Source organism: Triticum aestivum, chromosome 3D, assembly GCF_018294505.1.
Source record: "Triticum aestivum cultivar Chinese Spring chromosome 3D, IWGSC CS RefSeq v2.1, whole genome shotgun sequence".
NCBI lineage: Eukaryota > Viridiplantae > Streptophyta > Magnoliopsida > Poales > Poaceae > Triticum > Triticum aestivum.
The window spans coordinates 273,504,817-273,522,786 of record NC_057802.1 but is presented as its reverse complement, the minus strand read 5'-3'; the positions used below and the strand labels follow the sequence as shown (position 1 = coordinate 273,522,786).

At 45.9% G+C, this 17,970-nt stretch overlaps 1 protein-coding gene across 1 annotated transcript; it reads right to left on the bottom strand.

Annotated features, from left to right (window-relative positions):
• Positions 1-979: 979 nt before the first annotated feature.
• LOC123078387 (zinc protease PQQL-like) lies at positions 980-17,639 on the bottom strand. The gene is made up of 21 exons (XM_044500879.1): positions 17,320-17,639; positions 16,958-17,204; positions 16,751-16,876; positions 16,382-16,519; positions 16,157-16,294; positions 15,810-16,067; positions 15,368-15,505; positions 14,990-15,059; positions 14,615-14,828; positions 14,339-14,444; positions 3,890-4,123; positions 3,575-3,739; positions 3,331-3,480; positions 3,154-3,245; positions 2,925-3,006; positions 2,753-2,836; positions 2,529-2,645; positions 2,332-2,442; positions 2,053-2,133; positions 1,481-1,675; positions 980-1,389 (listed from the first exon to the last, which is right to left on the bottom strand). Exons 1-21 carry the CDS (start codon positions 17,559-17,561, stop codon positions 1,312-1,314), a joined length of 3,066 nt encoding a protein of 1,021 aa, XP_044356814.1. The 5' UTR covers positions 17,562-17,639; the 3' UTR covers positions 980-1,311.
• Between the last annotated feature and the right edge of the window lie 331 nt (positions 17,640-17,970).

Sequence of the window (17,970 nt, the reverse complement as noted above, 5' to 3'; positions counted from 1 at the left end):
AGGGAAATCTTTTGCACAGCCTCTTTTGCACGGCATGTCCCATCCTTGATAGAAATCGTGTATAACATTTAAAGCATCAATCGAATCGATTCAATACACCTCAAATATGATATCTCCAAATCGGTCAAACCTTAACCCGAGCCGTCAGGACGCACCTTGCTGGTCATCGAATCATTGGAGTCGGGGGCGAAGGACATTTCTCCATCATTTCAGAACACCATGGTTGCCGCGGCGGCACATCTTCCCTACAAGCGAGAACGGCAACACAGCGAAAGGAGGGCCTCTGTACTATATGTGTTCACTATTGTGCGTGTATGTTTCACAAAGACCTGGGATAGGGGTGCACGGGCCGATAATTGCCGAGGCAGCTTGGCCGAAAGATCCCACGATGGCAGCCAAACAGCGCAGTGTGATTGGCCAAAGGCTTGTTTGCCACAGCCGACCAAGATTTTTTTTTAGAAAGCCACCATGGCAATTTTTATTGATCTGGAATCACAGTTACATCATCAGTTAGAAGAGCACAAATAAAATCTGGCTCCCAAGAATGGTTCCCCTCACTAGATCTAGCCAGATTATGGGCTGCTCTATTTGCCACACCCGACAAGTTTGTTAACAACGGAGTGACATCTTTAGTTTGCGGACCACGTTTGCCAAATTTCTGAACCCCAGATGCTATTACCTCTTTTTCTTTTACTTTACAAAATGCCAAATCACCGCTTTGGTCGGTGCAGCTAGTGGTATCAGCCGGACGGCCACCTATGTGCCGATTCATCTCTTGATTCTCTTCTGCCGACTCCTGATAAATCGTGTGCATGAGGCAAAGGCCGAAGGGACAATGCAGCAATGCGTTATGAGGCTTTTGCCCAGAAGTTTGCAAGCACAATTTTAGTCTTGTTAATAGGAAAAACCATGACCATGAGAAGAAGAAAAGGATGCAAATGGTGTTGATGTAAAAAAAAATACAAAATGGCAAAGCACATATGAAACGGTACATCTATTATTTTGTCATCCTGGGTACACAAAGCACATGCAATCAATCTCGACAAAACTGAATCTGGTATAAGCATTCTACCATTTGAATCAACTGGGAGGTGCCAGTAGTAATCAACGGCTGTTACACGCACGCATGCGGCAGTAAACCAATGTTTTTACAATCTTACACACACGCAGCAACGAATCAGTTAGCTAGCGATTTCTGTATACCTTCTTCCGTGATGAAGAATCACCGCACCAACAACCAGATTTGTTGGCTGATGGTGAGATGGTAACAAACATCTACCAATTTGGCTCTTAACTTAGATGTGCTGTGCACTACGATCTCAATGCACCCCGTGAGTATCTCCACAAACTGGCTGCTAAGACCAGTGCACCAGCCATGCCAGCCAAGATCTGCACAGTGGGCGAGAATTATCAAAATGATCGCATTTTGGGTGAAAAATTTAACTGAGAATTGCATGCCATGGTAAATACAATATCTAACCTTGGCATCTCTGCTAAATCCACCAGAACTCCAACTAACCACCGATATCAACGAATTCCAACGAGATGACTTAGGCATAAGAATTACTACCGTGAATTGCTTTTTACATGGGAAAGATATCACCCTTCGCAAGGCCATTTGCATGGCCTGTGGTGTCAAAGCTTCTCTAACTTTTACACGTCCCTCATCTTGAACCTGCGCAAAAAAGAAAGTAAGCACTCAACAACACGTCATTTCAAATATACAATTTAAACTAGAAGAAAATAAGGCTGAAAAATATATGTTCTGGTGATGATCGGTAATGTCTGTAAAACATGAAGGCATGTCCCTCTGCTGATAATATGTTTTGTAAGCCAGCAAATAACAGGAGAAACATGAACTCAATAACAGATACTCCCTCCGTTCCTAAATATTTGTCTTTTTAGAGATATCAAATGGACTACCACATACGGATGTATATAGACATATTTTAGAGTGTAGATTCACTCATTTTGCTCCGTATGTAGTCACTTATTAAAATCTCTAGAAAGACAAATATTTAGGAACGGAGGGAGTAGAAAGCTTCACACTACCATGAAGGTGGATCCAACATTTCCTGAATAAATCCTTGATTGATAGCTCCGCAGAATTCGATCCAACCAGTAATAATTTTCCTGCAGTTTCACAAGAAAAAAAAACTGTAAATATAAAGTGCCAAACCATATCAGCATTAATATTTACATAAAGATAACTCCCACTAAACCTGCAATCCGTTTTCATGCACTCTTTGTTCAATTTCTAGGATGGTCGTAAATATTAAAATGCCAAACCATATCAGGATTATAAGTACATAAAGAAAACTTCAACTAAACCTGCAATCCGTTTTCATGTGCTCTTTGTTCAATTTCTAGGATGGTCCATACATCTTCTTCAGAAGGGCCTTCTGTCTGTAGATATGATATCTCTTCCAGAACAAAATCAACCTGAAAAAATTCTGAGTGTCAACTCCGAACTGAAGCCTCTTATAACAAGACTACATAATTTTAACCAGAAAGTCAATAAATCATACAAGCCTAGATGACATGTCTGGATCGCATGAGAAATTCACACTTATGTCTCCACGAACATCTCCACTTCTAGAAGGTTTGTTGCCACCTAAGAAGACACCTACATTAACTGAGTAGACCTGCAAAACGAAAAATATATTACACGTACTAAACTCTAAATGCTGCAGTCCATGTTGGAAGGGAACAATCAATCCAGATGGGCCTTTGCTTGCCCAGGATATTTTACCTGTCCATATTTGAAGCGGAGTACTTGCATGATTTTTGTTTCGAGAAGTTTACTTAGAAATCCGACATAGTGAATATCCTCCGTCTTCGCATAGAGCAGAATATAGCGTAAGATCGAGGTTAGGTTTTGAAACAAACTATTATAGTATTATATTATTTCAAGGGCTGCATACCATCATTGTGCTCTTTAGAACCACTGGAAACCCTAGTTGGACGAAGCACTGAGCTTCAACCATAGGGCTGCGGACAACTTCTCTGCAAAAAAAAAGAACACAGTTCAGGGTAAGATTACTAGTGTTTGGCAGGATAATTTCTGGAAAAGGAAAAAAGAAACTGTGTGGTTGCTACACCCTGCACGTGTGCAACTGATATAATTAGTGCAAGAAAAAAACAGCAGCAAACCTAATTATGGTTTCCGGAAACTTGAAGGGCAATCCCTTTAGATCCTCACGACTAAGTGGCTGAACTGTATCCTGTACCTTCGGTATCCCACCCTACAAAAAAAGAAGAGTCCATCAGCATTACAAGGGTTTGGCATCTACTTTGTAACAATCAGAAGACGGAGGAACAGAAACATACCAGGTACTCCAAAATCAGTGGGATTGAGATGGCTGGGTCTATGTTTCCAACTACTACAACGGTAAAAGCTGATGGATCCTTGAAGCAACTGTTGAAATATTCACATGCTCTGATTGGATTCACTTTCTTCAAATCACTTATTCTAATTGGCTGCATAATGGAGCTTGTAAATTTAAATTTAAATAAAGAAATAATAGGAAGAAAGCATTGGGAACTTATCAGTGTTCAGCTTATTAAGGTGTACCTTAAAGAAGTAGGAGTTCCCATAATTTATTTCCCGTGAACGATTTGCAAATGCAGTGTAAGGATCTCTTTCCTGAGCATAGATAGCTTCCTCCGCCATTTGCATGACTATTTTTACTTCTTCCTCCCTTGGCTCCACCTTTGTTGTAAATAGTTGGTAGACAAGCTGTATTTCAGAAGGCAGTCAAGGATAAGCATAGACCCACTTTTCACAGATACAAGTGATATGATTGCTATGTGTATAGTGCCGTCAGCATGTTCCTGTAAATTAGAACACACTTTATGCTCAATTAAGAATGCTTGAAGATAGGCAAACCTGTAAACCAGTCTCAAGATCTGAAGGTGAACAATCGCCAGAAAATGATCTGATGTACGCCCCAACTTTTGTACCAACTTCAGCTCTCTTGCCAGCAAGCATGTCCATCAAGACAGAAGGTCTGTAGCCAAAAATACCAATTTCTCCTGCTATTGTCGAGCCCATTGTGCATGAAGTATATTCATCTTCAGATAATTCGGACAGACCACCATAGGCAAACCCAGTAAAAACAACCTTCATATAGTTCAACATATAAAAAGAATGAAACACGTCCTTATCACAAAGTAACCAAAGGTAAATGATAACTGCAACAACAACAACAACAACAACAACAACAACAAAGCCTTTAGTCCCAGACAAGTTGGGGTAAGCTATAGAGCTGAAACCCATACGGTCTCAAAACCAACTCATGGTTCTGGAATGTAGATAGCTAACTTCCACACACCCCTGTCCATGGCTAGTTCTTTGGTGATATTTCAGTCCTTCAGATCTCTGTTTACGGACTCCTCCCATGTCAAGTTTGGTCCACCCCGACCTTTCTTGACATTATCAGCACGCTTTAGCCGTCTGCTGTGCACTTCTGGAGGCCTGCGCTGAATATGCCCAAACCATCTCAGACGATGTTGAACCAGCTTCTCTTTAATCGGTGTTGCCCCAACTCTATCCCGTATATCATCATTCAGGGCCCGATCCTTTCTTGTGTGGCCACACATCCATCTCAACATGCGCATCTCCGCTACACCCAACTGTTGAACATGTCACCTTTTAGTCGGCCAACACTCAACGCCTTATAACATTGCGGGTCGAATCGCCATCCTATAGAACCTGCCTTTTAGCTTTTGTGGCACTCTCTTGTCACAAAGACTGCCAGAAGCTTGGCGCCACTTCATCCATCCGGCTTGCTCACATCTTCATTGATATCACTATCCTTCTACAACATTGACCCCAAATATCGAAAGGCGTCATTCGAGGTACCACCTGACCAACAAGGCTAACCTCCTCCCCATGCCTAGTAGTACTGAAATCGCACCTCATGTAATCAGTTTTAGACTTTAGTTCTACTAAGCCTAAAACCTTTTGATTCCAAGGTTTGTCTCCTAACTTTCTATTAACCCCCGTCTGACTATCATCGACTAGCATCACATCATCTGCAAAGAGCATACACCATGTATGATAATGTTGTGACAAGTGTTCAAACAAGGGATGGCGACACTGATGACTTCTCATTTAAAATAGGACTGCACCAAGGGTCAGCCTTGAGCACTTATTTTTTTTGCTTTGGTGATGGATGAGGTCACAAGGGATGTATAAGGAGATGTCCCATGTCCTTGATGAGGGTAATGTACTTTGTTGGGACTTTGTTTCTCCAAGGCCCACCAAATGACATTCTGCGGTATCTTATCGTAGGCCTTCTCTAAGTCAATGAACACCATATGCAGGTCCTTCTTTTGCTCCTATATCTCTCCATAAGTTGTCGTACCAAGAAAATGGCCTCCATGGTCGACCTCCCAGGCATGAAACCAAACTGATTTTTGGCCACGCTTGTCATTCTTCTTAAGCGGTGCTCAAATACTCTCTCCCATAACTTCATTGTATGGCTCATTAGCTTAATTCCACAGTGATTAGTACAACTTTGAACATCCCCCTTGTTCTTGAAGATCGGTACTAATATACTCCGCCTCCATCCATTCTTCTGGCGTCTTGTTTGCCTTAAAAATGAGGTTGAAAAGCTTAGTTAGCCATACTATCATTATGTCTCCGAGGCCTCTCCACACCTCAATGGGGATACAATCAGGGCCCAACGCCTTGCCGCCTTTCATCCTTTTTAAAGCCTCACTGACCTCGGACTCCTAGATTCACCGCACAAAACAACTGTTGGTATCATCAAAGGAGTCGTCCAGTTCAATGGTAGAGCTCTCATTCTCACCATTGAACAGCTTGTCAAAGTACTCCCGTCATATATGCTTAATCTCCTCGTCCTTCCCCAGAAGCTAATTTGCTTCGTCCTTGATGCATTTGACTTGGTCGACATCTCTTGTCTTCCTTTCTTGGTTCTTTGCCATCTTATAGATGATCCTTTCGCCTTCCTTCGTGTCTAAGCACCAGTAGAGGTCCTCATACGCCCGACCCCTTGCTTCACTCAAAGCTCGCTTTGTGGCCTTGCCACCATTCATCCTTTTTAAAGCCTCCTAACCTCGGACTCCTAGATTCGCCGCACAAAACGTCTGCCGGTATCATCAAAAGGAGTCGTCCAGTTCAATGGTAGAGCTCTCATTCTCACCATTGAACAGCTTGTCAAAGTACTCCCGTCATCTATGCTTAATCTCCTCGTCCTTGATGCATTTGACTTGGTCGACATCTCTTGTCTTCCTCGCTTGGATCTTGGCCATCTCATAGATGTTCCTTTCGCCTTCCTTCTTGTCTAAGCGCCAGTAGAGGTCCTCATACGCCCAGCCCCTTGCTTCACTCAAAGCTCGCTTTGCGGCCTACTTTGCCACCTTGTACTTCTCTATGTTGTTTGCACTCCTACCGAGATGCAAGTGTCTGAAACAATCTTTCTTCTCCTTAATAGCCTTCTGGACATCATCGTTCCACCAGGTATCTTTAGCTTCACTTCTACTTTCCCTGGTCATTCCAAACTCCTCTGAAGCCACCTTATGAATGCAAGTCGCCATCTTCATCCACATATTGTCTGCATCACCTCCTTCGTCCCAAGGGCCCTCCTTAATGACCCTCTCCTTGGAAGTATGAGTTGCCTCCCTCTTGAGCTTCCACCACTTCGTTCTAGCGACTTTGGCGTGCTTCTCCCGCTGGACACAAATCTAAATGCGGAAGTCAGCCACCACAAGCTTATATTGAGAGGGACGACACTCTCTCCAGGTATCACCTAACAATCTAGGCAAGCACGGCTGTCTTCTCTTCTCGAGAGGACGAAATCAATCTGGCTAGAGTATTGACCACTACTAAAAGTCACTAGATGTGATTCTCTCTTTTTAAAGAGGGTGTTAGCTATGATTATGTCCTGGGCTAGAGTGAAGCTCAAGACATCTTCTCCTTGATTCCTGATGCCATATAGCCATAGCCAAAGCCCCCATGCACCCCTTCAAAACCTGTATTAGATGTACCCATGTGGCCATTGAGGTCTCCTCCTATGAAGAGCTTCTCGCCAATAGTACACTCTTAACCATGTCCTCCAGACCTTCCCAGAACTCCCTCTTGGTGTTCTCATTATGGCCTACTTGCGGGGCATACGCGCTAATAACATTGAGAACTAAGTCCCAAACTACCAGCTTGACCAGAATAATCCGGTCCCCATGCACCATGAAAAAAACTATGACTCAAGCTTCCAATTGATAGCAATCACTAAAGTAACTTTCTCAGTGCATGGTTAGTTCATCAAGGCCGGATGATTAAAGTGAGACAGAAAAACAAAAGGTCACTAATGTCTTGTTTCTACTATAGTACCTAGTATACATGAGATTGCACAATACCTTCATGTTTGGATGGCGATCGAGCATATCACGCTCTCGGACGCCCCTGACCAGCTAGTTTGGAGATGGACGGCCTTCGGTACTTACACTGCTAGCTCCTGCTACCTAGCCACCTTCCATGGATCCACAACTTCCTTCTCTCGGAAGCTCATCTGGAAGAATTGGGCGCCACCACGGGTGAAGTTCTTCCATTGGTTGGCAGACCAGGACAGGTGTTATTGGGTATACATTGTGAAACAAAATGCAGAAGGGAAGATTGAAAGGTCTTGATCTAAAAGATCTTATAGAAGTTAGGGAGTAGTGATCTAAAAGATCTTATAAAAGCTTACAAAGGGAGTACAAAGCAAGGCTTGTGGTGAGGGGGTACAACCAGACCTACGGCATTGACTATGATGAGACCTTTGCCCCAGTAGCGAATACTGTATGGATTCTGATCTCCTGTGCAGAAAATTTCGAGTGGTCTTTACATCAACTTGATGTGAAGAATGCTTTCGGGGACTTGCAAGAGGAGGTCTACATGGAGATCCCACCTGGTTTCTTGACTTCTGAGACTGCTGGCAAGGTATGCAGGTTAAAGAAAGCACTTTACGGACTGAAGCAGTCTCCAAGAGCTTGGTTTGACAAGTTCAGACGGGCGGTGTGTGACATGTGGTATGAACAATGCAATGGTGACCATACACTATTTTATACAGTCTGAAGGGAAAAAACCATTCTTGCAGTTTATGCAGATGATATCATTATAATCTGAGATGATGGCGTAGAGATAGCAAGGTTAAAGAGGTGCTTGAGTAAGGCCTTTGAAGTTAAGGATCTTGGTCGACTCAAGTACTTCGTTGGCATAGAAGTAGCCAGCTCTTTCTCATAGAAAGTATACCTTGGACCTTCTCTGTGATGTTGGCAACTTCGGATGTTGGGTTGTCAAGCTGTTTCAACCCCAATTGAACAAAACCATAAAGGTGATCTGGTGGATAAAGAAAAATATCAACAATTGGTGCGACGATTGTTGTACTTGTGTCATACACGAGTACACACCATGCATTGCATTTGCAGTAAGTGTTGTGAGCAGATACATGCATGAGCCTAGAAGTGAACATCTTGAGGACTGTTGAGATACTTGAAAGGTGCTCCTGGGAAAGGACTGTTGTTCAAGAGTCATGGACACCTTGTTGTAGATGGTTATTGTGACGTTGATTGGGCTAGCTACCTGGATGGCAGGAGATCAACTTCAGGCCATTGTGTTTTTGTAGGAGGAAATCTAGTGTCTTGGAGAAGCAAAAAACAACCTGTTATTTCCAAATCAACTGCAGAGGCTGAATAGAGCCATGTCTCAGGGACTGAGTGAGTTGTTATGGACAAGGAATCTACTAGAAGAGCAGAAGATATTGAAGACTAGTTGCATGAATGTATGGTGTGACAACAAGTCGGCAATTAATATAGCAAACAACCCAGTTCAACATGACAGACCAAACATGTGGGGATAGACAGATTCTTTATCAAAGAACAGCTGGACGTTGGGATTATCAAGATAGAGTATGTGAGTTCAAGGCAACAAATTGCAGATTGCTTGCTTGACTAAAGGACTGGAACCAGAGAATGCAACTTAGTGTGTGACAAGATAGGAATGGTAGATAGATATCACCCCTCTTGAGGGGGAGTGTTGTATAAGAGCCCAAGTACTGCTGGCCCATAAGGCTCAGGCCCATGTGGGTGCTGACCCATAGGAGGAGGAGCACGACGCTGTCTGGACAACAGCGCCGCCACAACCCACATTGACCAGGTTTCGGATCCTTCGTCTGCTCCACAAGAACTTCATAGTAAATGCAAGAGTTTTCTTTCAAAAAAATGTTCTAAAAAGATGGAGGAAAGGTTACAACATAAAGTGCAGATGTGTGACTTTCATCAAGAATAATGTTGAACCGGTATGGGCCCTAGCCCATCAAGATCTGTCTCTTGGGCCCAAGCCCATGAGAGGTGCTGACCTAGAAGAGGAGCCCCTCTTCCCCTGTCCCGTGCAAGCCGCCACATCTGAGACACACACTCACGCAGGCAACCAGACGGGAAGGGAGGCGCTGTCTGGAGGTACCCATCTCCCGATTCAACATGGTATCGAGCCAGACGACGACGGAGGCGGCGTAGTCCCTCGCCGGAGAGGCGGCGGCGGGGCCCGGCGGGGTCAGGCGAGAGAGGAGGCTGGTGCGTGTGGCGGTGGCACGGCTGGGCTCGAGGAGCTGCGACGCGGCCGGGAGGGAACTGCTTCCTCTTTTCCTGCTTCGCATCCCTGGGGTGGCTAGCGGCGCAGGAGGCGTCCGAGGAGGGCTGCTGCTGGCTGTGCAGGCGGCTGCAGCGGGAAGAAGAGCAGGAGGAAGAAGGCGGCGGCGGATTTGGGCTGCGTGCGAGTCAGGCTGCGGCGGGGAGCTGCTGCTGTTTGTGCTGCTGAACAGAGGAGGAACTGCAGCTGTTGCTGCCTTGTGTTGTTCCTGGAAGCTTGCTGAGCTGCTGCTGCTTGTGCGGCTGCTTCTTGCTGCTGCGGCAGAGGAAGAAAGAGGAGCAGCCTGCTGGACTGCTCGTTCTGGAACAGGAAGAGCCTGGGCCGGACCGTTTGTGTGCTTTACAGAGATTTTTTTTTCTGTGGACTTGCTGTTGTGAGCTTGGTGGTGGTGCTGCTGCTGCTTATCCCGCCAAACGATGGCTGAACCAAATGCTCTTGCCGAGGCTTTCGAGAAGCTCGCTAAGATCCTCGCGGAGTCCAAGTCTGGGGCCATCATTCCTCGACAGGAAGTGGCTCAAAAGCTTGAAATGTCGCCCCTCGACATGAAGCTAGAGGGGGCCACAAATTATTTGAGCTGATCTAGGAGGGCTTTGTGGGCTGTGGAGCAGAAGGAGCTTGATGGATATTTGTTGGGCACCGTTGTAGAACCAGGAGACAAGAGTAGTGCAGAGGGCAAGAGGTGGAAGGTCATCCACTCTGTACTTATGGTGTGGTTGTTGAACTCCGTGGTGCCCTCCATTGGACGCTCTGTGGAGGGGCTATCCACACCTGCTGAGATATGTAAGATTCTGTCCACCCAATACTCTGGCAAGGGCAATGTCATGCTCATTGCTCAGATTGAGGACAAGATTAGGTTGTTGCGCCAAGATGATGGCATGTCAGTGATGAAATACGTGGCAGAACTGCAGGCTCTGTGGGCTGACCAGGATAACTGTGATCCCCTGGAACTCTATGACGCGGCTTCAATCGAGTCAGGGCACAAGTGGATGGCACGCAGGCGTGTGCTAAAATTTTTGGCTGGCCTCAAAGGTTGCTTTGATGGCAGGAAGGCTTCCCTGTTGCACCAACCTAGTCTGCCTACCATTCCCGAGGCTATTGCAGCGATGACTCAAGAGGAGGTGCGCCTATCCCTTGGGCATGCAGATGTGAAGGTTGTGCCAGCTTCGACATTTGCCGTCACTGAGCGCATGGAGTGGGGAGATCCCACCAAATGTCATATCTGTGGGGAGGTAGGTCACTGGAAGAGAGAATGTCCAACTCATGGCAGAGGCAGGGGATATAACAGAGGGGGAACAGGCAGAAGCATAAGTGCTAGAGGTAGAGGTGGATACTTAGAAACCTCATGGGGCCAGGCTTCTAGAGGCAGAGGTGGCTACTCAGGACACTCAGGGGGTCAGAGGGCTCACATGGCCGTTGCAGGAGACAATGGGACGTCCAAAGGCAAAGATGTAGATGATGTTGTCTATGGAGACTTTGCTCACTGGGCCTCCACTAGGCAATCCGGAAAGAGCATCTCTTGCTACTAATGAGAGTGCCCCAGAGTGGGTTCTTGACTCTGGAGCATCTAAGCATGTTGCTAGTAACTCCTGCGTGTTCGAGTCTTACAATAAGCATCCTCCCTCTCACACAGGCACTATACAAACGGCTGATGGCACAAAACAGCCAGTCATAGGGGTTGGTACAGTAAAGTGTACTTCGACCATTTCCCTATCGTCAGTTTTACATGTGCCAGCCTTTCGTGTCAATTTGGTCTCATTCAACGCACTCATTGATCAAATGGACTGGCGCGTGATCCTTGACAAGTTCGCTTGCTTGATTCTGGTGCGACAGACAAGCCAGACGGTTGGGACTGGCACCAGGCGTCGGGGGCTCTGGTACATGGACCAGGAGGTGCAGCCGGACTTGGTGTGTGCTGCGACCATGGAGGATAAGGAGAAGCAGGCGATGATCCATCACTGTAGGATGGGGCATGTATCTTTTGACAAGATGAGTAGAATATTTCCGGATGTTATGTGTGGAATAGGCAAAGGCAAGTTGACATGTGATGCTTGCGAATATGCAAAACACACACGAGCCTCATATGTGAGTAAGGGGCTCAGGAGCATATCTCCTTTTATGCTTATTCATTCGGATGTATGGACTAGCCCAGTGGTGTCAATGAATGGGAAGAAGTATTTTGCTACCTTTATTGACTGTTAGTCTGTTATTCTCGCATGACTTGGATTTACTTGATGCGTCACAAGGATGAGGTGTTTAGCTGTTTTCAAAAACTTCCATGCTCTTGTAAAGAACCAGTTTCAGGTGCAGGTCAAGGTGCTCAGGACGGACAATGGAACGGAGTATGTGAACAACACTTTTGGGGCTCTCATGGCTGACATGGGATTCTTCATCAAACTTCATGTCCGGACACCCCCCCTCAGAATGGAGTGGTCGAACGGAGAGGTTGCTCGGTCGTTGATGTTTACCATGAATGTGCCTAAGTTCTTGTGGGATGATGCAGTTATGACAGCCACATACTTGATCAACCAGACACCTTCTAGGATACTTGGCATGAAATCTCCGTCTGAGTTGCTCGTTGGAGATAATAAGTTTGTTGTTCCCCCAAAGTTGTTTGGCAGTACCTGCTTTGTTCGTGATCACCGACCATTTGTTGGAAAGCTTGATCCTCGGGCAGTGAAGTGTGTCTCTCTGGGACACTCGTCTAGTCAGCAGGGGTATAAATGTTGGTGTCCCTCTGAAAAACGCAGGTTTGTAAGTATGGACGTTACCTTCAGGAAGTCTGAGCCATTCTATGGTTAGCCGACTGATCTTAGTCTGCTATTTGCAGAGCTTGACCACCTACACCCTGTGCATGATGGTCAAGAGGGGGAGAAGGATGTGTCTCATACTCGCGGTGATTCCATGGACATTAACACTAATAATGATGTGCGGGCTCAGGAACAACCAATAGTGGGTACAATTCCGGTTAGTACCATCACTGATGATGATGTGCAAGCTCATGTCGAGCCAATTGTCGATACACTTAAGATTGGTGCTCTCCAGGTTCCTGTTCGGGATCGATGGCAGACAAATACCCTGGTGTACTCTCGACGGCAACCACAAGTGCAGGGGGAGCAGCAAGGCAGGGAGGCAAGAGTGCAGGGGGAGCAGCAAGGCAGTGAGGCAAGCACATCAGACACAGTGGAGCTGCCCATTGCGTTGCGAAAACCTACACGTGAAGCGGCAAGGAAGGGTGAGGTAGCAAGAAGAGGTATACATGGAGATACCACCAGGTTTTGGCACAAAACAGACTACAGGGAAGGTATGCAGGCTGAAGAAATCCTTGTATGGGCTGAAGCAATCGCCGAGGGCATGGTTTGATAGGTTCAGACGAGCTGTTTGGAATATGGGGTATGGCCAATGTAATGGTGATCACACGGTGTTCTATAGACACACTGATAAGAAGATCACAATTGTTGCAGTGTATGTTGATGATATCATCATCACCGGAGATGATGAGGAGGAAATAAAGAGAGTGAAGGGGTGTCTGAGCAAGGAGTTTGAGGTAAAAGACTTGGGAAATCTGAAGTACTTCCTAGGCATAGAAGTGGCTCGGACAGAGAAGTGAATATCTTTGTGCCAACAAAAATACACCTTGGATCTTTTGAGTGACATGGGCATGATGGGATGTCGTGCAGCCCCTACTCCGATTGAACAAAATCATCAAGTAACGGCACAATCAGGTGAGCTAGTGAATAAGGAAGATTATCAGAAGCTGGTTGGGAGGTTATTGTACTTGTGTCATACCAGGCCTGACATTACGTATGCCGTGGGGGTGGTGAGCAGATACATGCATGAACCAAGGAGTGGGCATCTTGATATTGTTCACAGAATCTTGAGATACTTGAAGGGGACTCCGGGTAAAGGTTTGTGGTTTGCGAAGAGTGAACATCTTGAGGTGGATGGCTATAGTGACTCTGATTGGGCTAGCTGTCAAGATGATAGACCATCAACTTCAGGCTACTGTGTGTTTGTGGGAGGAAATTTGGTGTCATAGAGAAGCAAGAAACAGACTGTTGTGTCTAGATCAACAGCAGACACAACAGCAGAAGCTGAATATAGAGCATTATCTCAAGGATTGTGTGATATGCTCTGGGTGAAGCACCTACTATGCGAGTTGAAACTTTTGAGGAAGGGACCCTTAAGGGTGTGGTGTGACAATCAGTCAGCTATAGCCATTGCTAATAACCCAGTTCAACATGATAGGACGAAGCATGTGGAAATTGATCGCTTCTTCACTAAGGAGAAACTTGATGCTGGGATCATCAACCTTACTCATGTCAGCTCTGGGCAGCAGTTTGCAGATTGCTTGCCAAAGGGACTGGGAACAAATGACTGTAACTTGGCGTGTGACAAAATGGGGATGATAGATATCTACCACCCATCTTGAGGGGGAATGCTGAACCGGTATGGGCCCTAGCCCATCAAGATCTGTCTCTTGGGCCCAAGCCCATGAGAGGTGCTGACCTAGAAGAGGAGCCCCTCTTCCCCTGTCCCGTGCAAGCCGCCACATCTGAGACACACACTCACGCAGGCAACCAGACAGGAAGGGAGGCGCTGTCTGGAGGTACCCATCTCCCGATTCAACAAATAATAAGGTAAAAAGGCCTGGATGTTGCCGAATGGTATTAGCACCGTAATAGTACTAACCTGATCATCAAGAAAGTCAGTACACTTGTAGCAAACTCGCATCCCATTAGATAGTATCATCTCAGTGGCACCTATGCCTGGGTGCTCCACTTTATCAACAATAATTCTGTGATGAAATTTGGCAAGTACAACAGTAAGAATGTGCGGAATACTATGATGCTTATGTGGGAAGATAAATGCACACAAAATTTTCAAATAATCATTTAAAAAGACGGTTCATCATGAGCAAAAGATCAATTCCATTTGTATAATAAGAAAATGATAATGCCATAATACCCTGGCACTGGACTTTGGCTAACAATTTCTTCAGGGATTTGCTCTTCCTCCCAGGGAGGAATACTCCTCTTTTCTTCTAGAGTGTTAACTTTCAATACAACAGCTTTCAGATCCTCCAAAGAAGCATGGGCCCGGGGCTCAACTATCTTGATAACACAGCTACTGGTTGTTGAAAAGTTTTCCGCAAACTTCACCACTTCAGCAGAAGAAATGTCTGGTTGAAGTAAAGATAGGTACAGAGACAATTTTGAAGAAAAAAATTGTCAGAATAACACTGTAAACTGAAAAGCAATGAATTCATTGAAAAGAAAATTGAATAGCATAACAAAGCCTAAAAATGAACTCTTACACTAGGTAGCACGCGAGTGTACTTACATGGAAGAAGAGTCTTCTGCAACCGTGCTTCATAGTCAATCCCGACAACAGGCTCCTCGCGAAGAAAATGCTGCAATGGGTGAAGGAAATGCCACTAGTATGCTTAGCAAATTGATGATGGGGATCATGTGACTCAACTGATATATTAAGCAAACCTGTAGTTTGTAATCATAGTACTAGAACAATTGATCGCAGAAGTACCAGGGAAAAAATACAGGAGCTGAGATAATATTAACTACATTAAGATCTGAAGAATAAATTCATAAAACACATGGCACTTGACCGAACCTAGTTAATAGTTCGGTTCCTAAACATGCAATGAAATAAATTCTACAAAACCTAAACTGGAGAAATGTTAAGAGACAGAATTATGAGAACCTGCAGATACTCATCACGTAAGCTGGTTGATTGCATTTGATCACGCTCCAGATATGCAGACTCGATCTCTGACATCATTAAAGCACGCACAATGGATATCTCACGTTCAGAAAACCCATAGAGCCGTGCCCTAGCAACCTTCAGAAAAGATATTGTAAAAGGGATCACTTTGAAGTCAAACATCTCAAGATTAGATAAACCACATTCTTTCAACCATAAAGTGTAATTCTCTATATTAAGAAATCATTGCCAGTGTGCCAACGATTGGCTCCGCAGTGAGGAAACAATCAAACAATAAAGTAAGGGTGGTATTTGCGTACTAATTGTTGCCATTGGCTCACTGGAACTTCCCATGATGTTTTGTTATTCTAACCAGTTGGTTGACCATTAGATTTTTGTTAATGCAGGGTGCCATGGCAAGAAATCTATCTCCGTTTAATACCTCAACTAGCATAGACTCAAGAGCCTCAACCGTGCCTTTTTCGCGACAACTGGATGTCATAATATATGCCTTCACCGGACGGACAAGAGCATCTGCAGCTGAAGAGCAAGAGAAGTATGGAGGATCCCTCCTACGAGATAGTTTGAAGAGCCTCTGGTTCAGAGCACAATGGAAAATTGATTCTGCCAATGAGTCCCTATAATCCTTGACTGTTTTAATTTCACCGGCAGGCATCTTGCAGCTAATAACAACAGCTGACTGTTTTTGGTACAAGAAAACAGATAAGGTGCCTTATTAGAAACATCACAGTTAGATACAAAATATATCCCAGATTATAAAGTACTGACCCCTGCAGCTTCGGATTCCACAAAGCATGAAAATCGAGGTTCAATATGCGATGGAACTGGAAACTCCGGTATAACCGGTGGAGGGCAGGAAATTGAGGCTTTCTGGCCAAAATGCTCCTTTATTAACTCAACAACAGCCTGCAGTTAGTCAAGAGTTACACACAAAATGGCAGTAATATTATGGATAAATGGATTTCAAGTATGCCAACGGGAGCAAATACAGACCTGTGTATCTGGGAAGTCTCCCACTGCAAAGACAGCCATATTGCTTAGATTGTACCACTTATGATAAAAATTTCTAACTGTCTCATGTGTAACAGTCCGTATCACCTTCTCTGTACCTATCGGCAAACGTTCTGCATACTGAACAGAAGGACATTAACAAATCATACCATTTACAAAGGTCTATAGTTATAAATACAACACCATTGAATCCGATTAGGAAAACACAATGCCCCACAGAGCACAGACCCTACCCTTCATAGAAGAGGTTCACTACTTAAACTGAAACCCACAAACGGCTCTTGCACGTCGATGTGATGGAACAAGTGATTATTGTAGATTTCCCGTTTATAGCAGGACAGAGAGCAATACCTTAGAACCCTCAAACAACAATGTCCAGTGGGAGTCCTGCATCCGCCCAGTGGCGTTGCGCCCGCCCCTGTATTCCTCCAGCACAGCACCCCTTTCTTTCTCCAGATCCTCCGCTGAAACCCGAACCTTCTCGCCAACATTTACGAGCATCAGCCAACAGCACACTAGTTAATGGCAGTGGATGGAAGGCCGAAACCCCATTATTACCTCGGAGCTGAACTCAGCGAGGACGGAGATTGCCTGGGAGAGCAGTCCGGGCTTGTCCACAGGCACGAGCAGCTCATAGATGGTTTCGTCAGAGGAAGTGAGAGCGTTCTGGCAGGCGCCAAACTCTGCGCCAATGCTCTCGAGGAACCTAACGATGTCGTGATTGGTGTAGCGTGACGTTGCGCTGAAGGCGAGGTGCTCGACGATATGCGCCACCCCGCGCTCGTCCTCCTCCTCCACCACCGACCTGCGCGCGCGAATCAAATCCAGCCACATACAGATATACGCCCAAAACAAACGAACTAAGGGAACGGAGGAGCAGGTCGAGCGAAAGGGAGGCACGCTAGAGAGTGAGTACTGACCCGACCTTGACGGCGAGGGAGAGGGCTGCGCGCATGCGGGGTTTGGGATTGGAGCGGACGTAGTAGGTGAGTCCGTTGGCGAGGCGGCCGTAGGCGACGCCGACGGGCTCGGCTGGGAGGGCCTCTTCCATGGACACGTTCACCAGCTTGAGCGACCGGAACCCGACCCCGCGTCGCATCCCTCGGCCCCCAACTGCGCCGCCACCGGCCGGCGCCTCCGACGCCGGCGGTAGTAGATCCATGGCTGCTGCTGGTACTGCGCGGCGAGAGCGAGAGAGGGAGCAGGGATCGGATGGGACGGGTACGTCGGGGTCGGGCTAGGGATGTGCGTGCAATGAGATACGTGGCAGACCGGCCGTACACCGTGCGGTGACGTCGGATCACTTTTTCTCTAAGCATCTACCACCGGACCCCTCAAACCTTCTCAAATGCTTCGCCCAAACAGTCCGGTCACCGCTTGGCCGAAAACACCACGGAACCGGTTTCTCCGTAGCCAGTATAAATAGTCGGGTTATCCGGCACCCCTCAAACCTAGCCTATATGTAGGATGGATAATAGACATCTAGATACGTCCGTCACATCAGATCCGATGGGCGGGCCATCCCAAATCTCCCCATCATCAACCTATCTCAGCATGCATTCTTCCTCACC

Excerpts from the sequence above, each read along its gene's own strand:
- LOC123078387 (XM_044500879.1), bottom strand. The coding sequence starts at position 17,561 with ATGGATCTACTACCGCCGGCGTCGGAGGCGCCGGCCGGTGGCGGCGCA. Across the intron at positions 3,740-3,889 it reads ATCTTGAGACTGGTTTACAG|CTTGTCTACCAACTATTTAC; the intron begins GTTTGCCTATCT and ends TCTGAAATACAG. Across the intron at positions 1,390-1,480 it reads GATTTAGCAGAGATGCCAAG|ATCTTGGCTGGCATGGCTGG; the intron begins GTTAGATATTGT and ends CCCACTGTGCAG.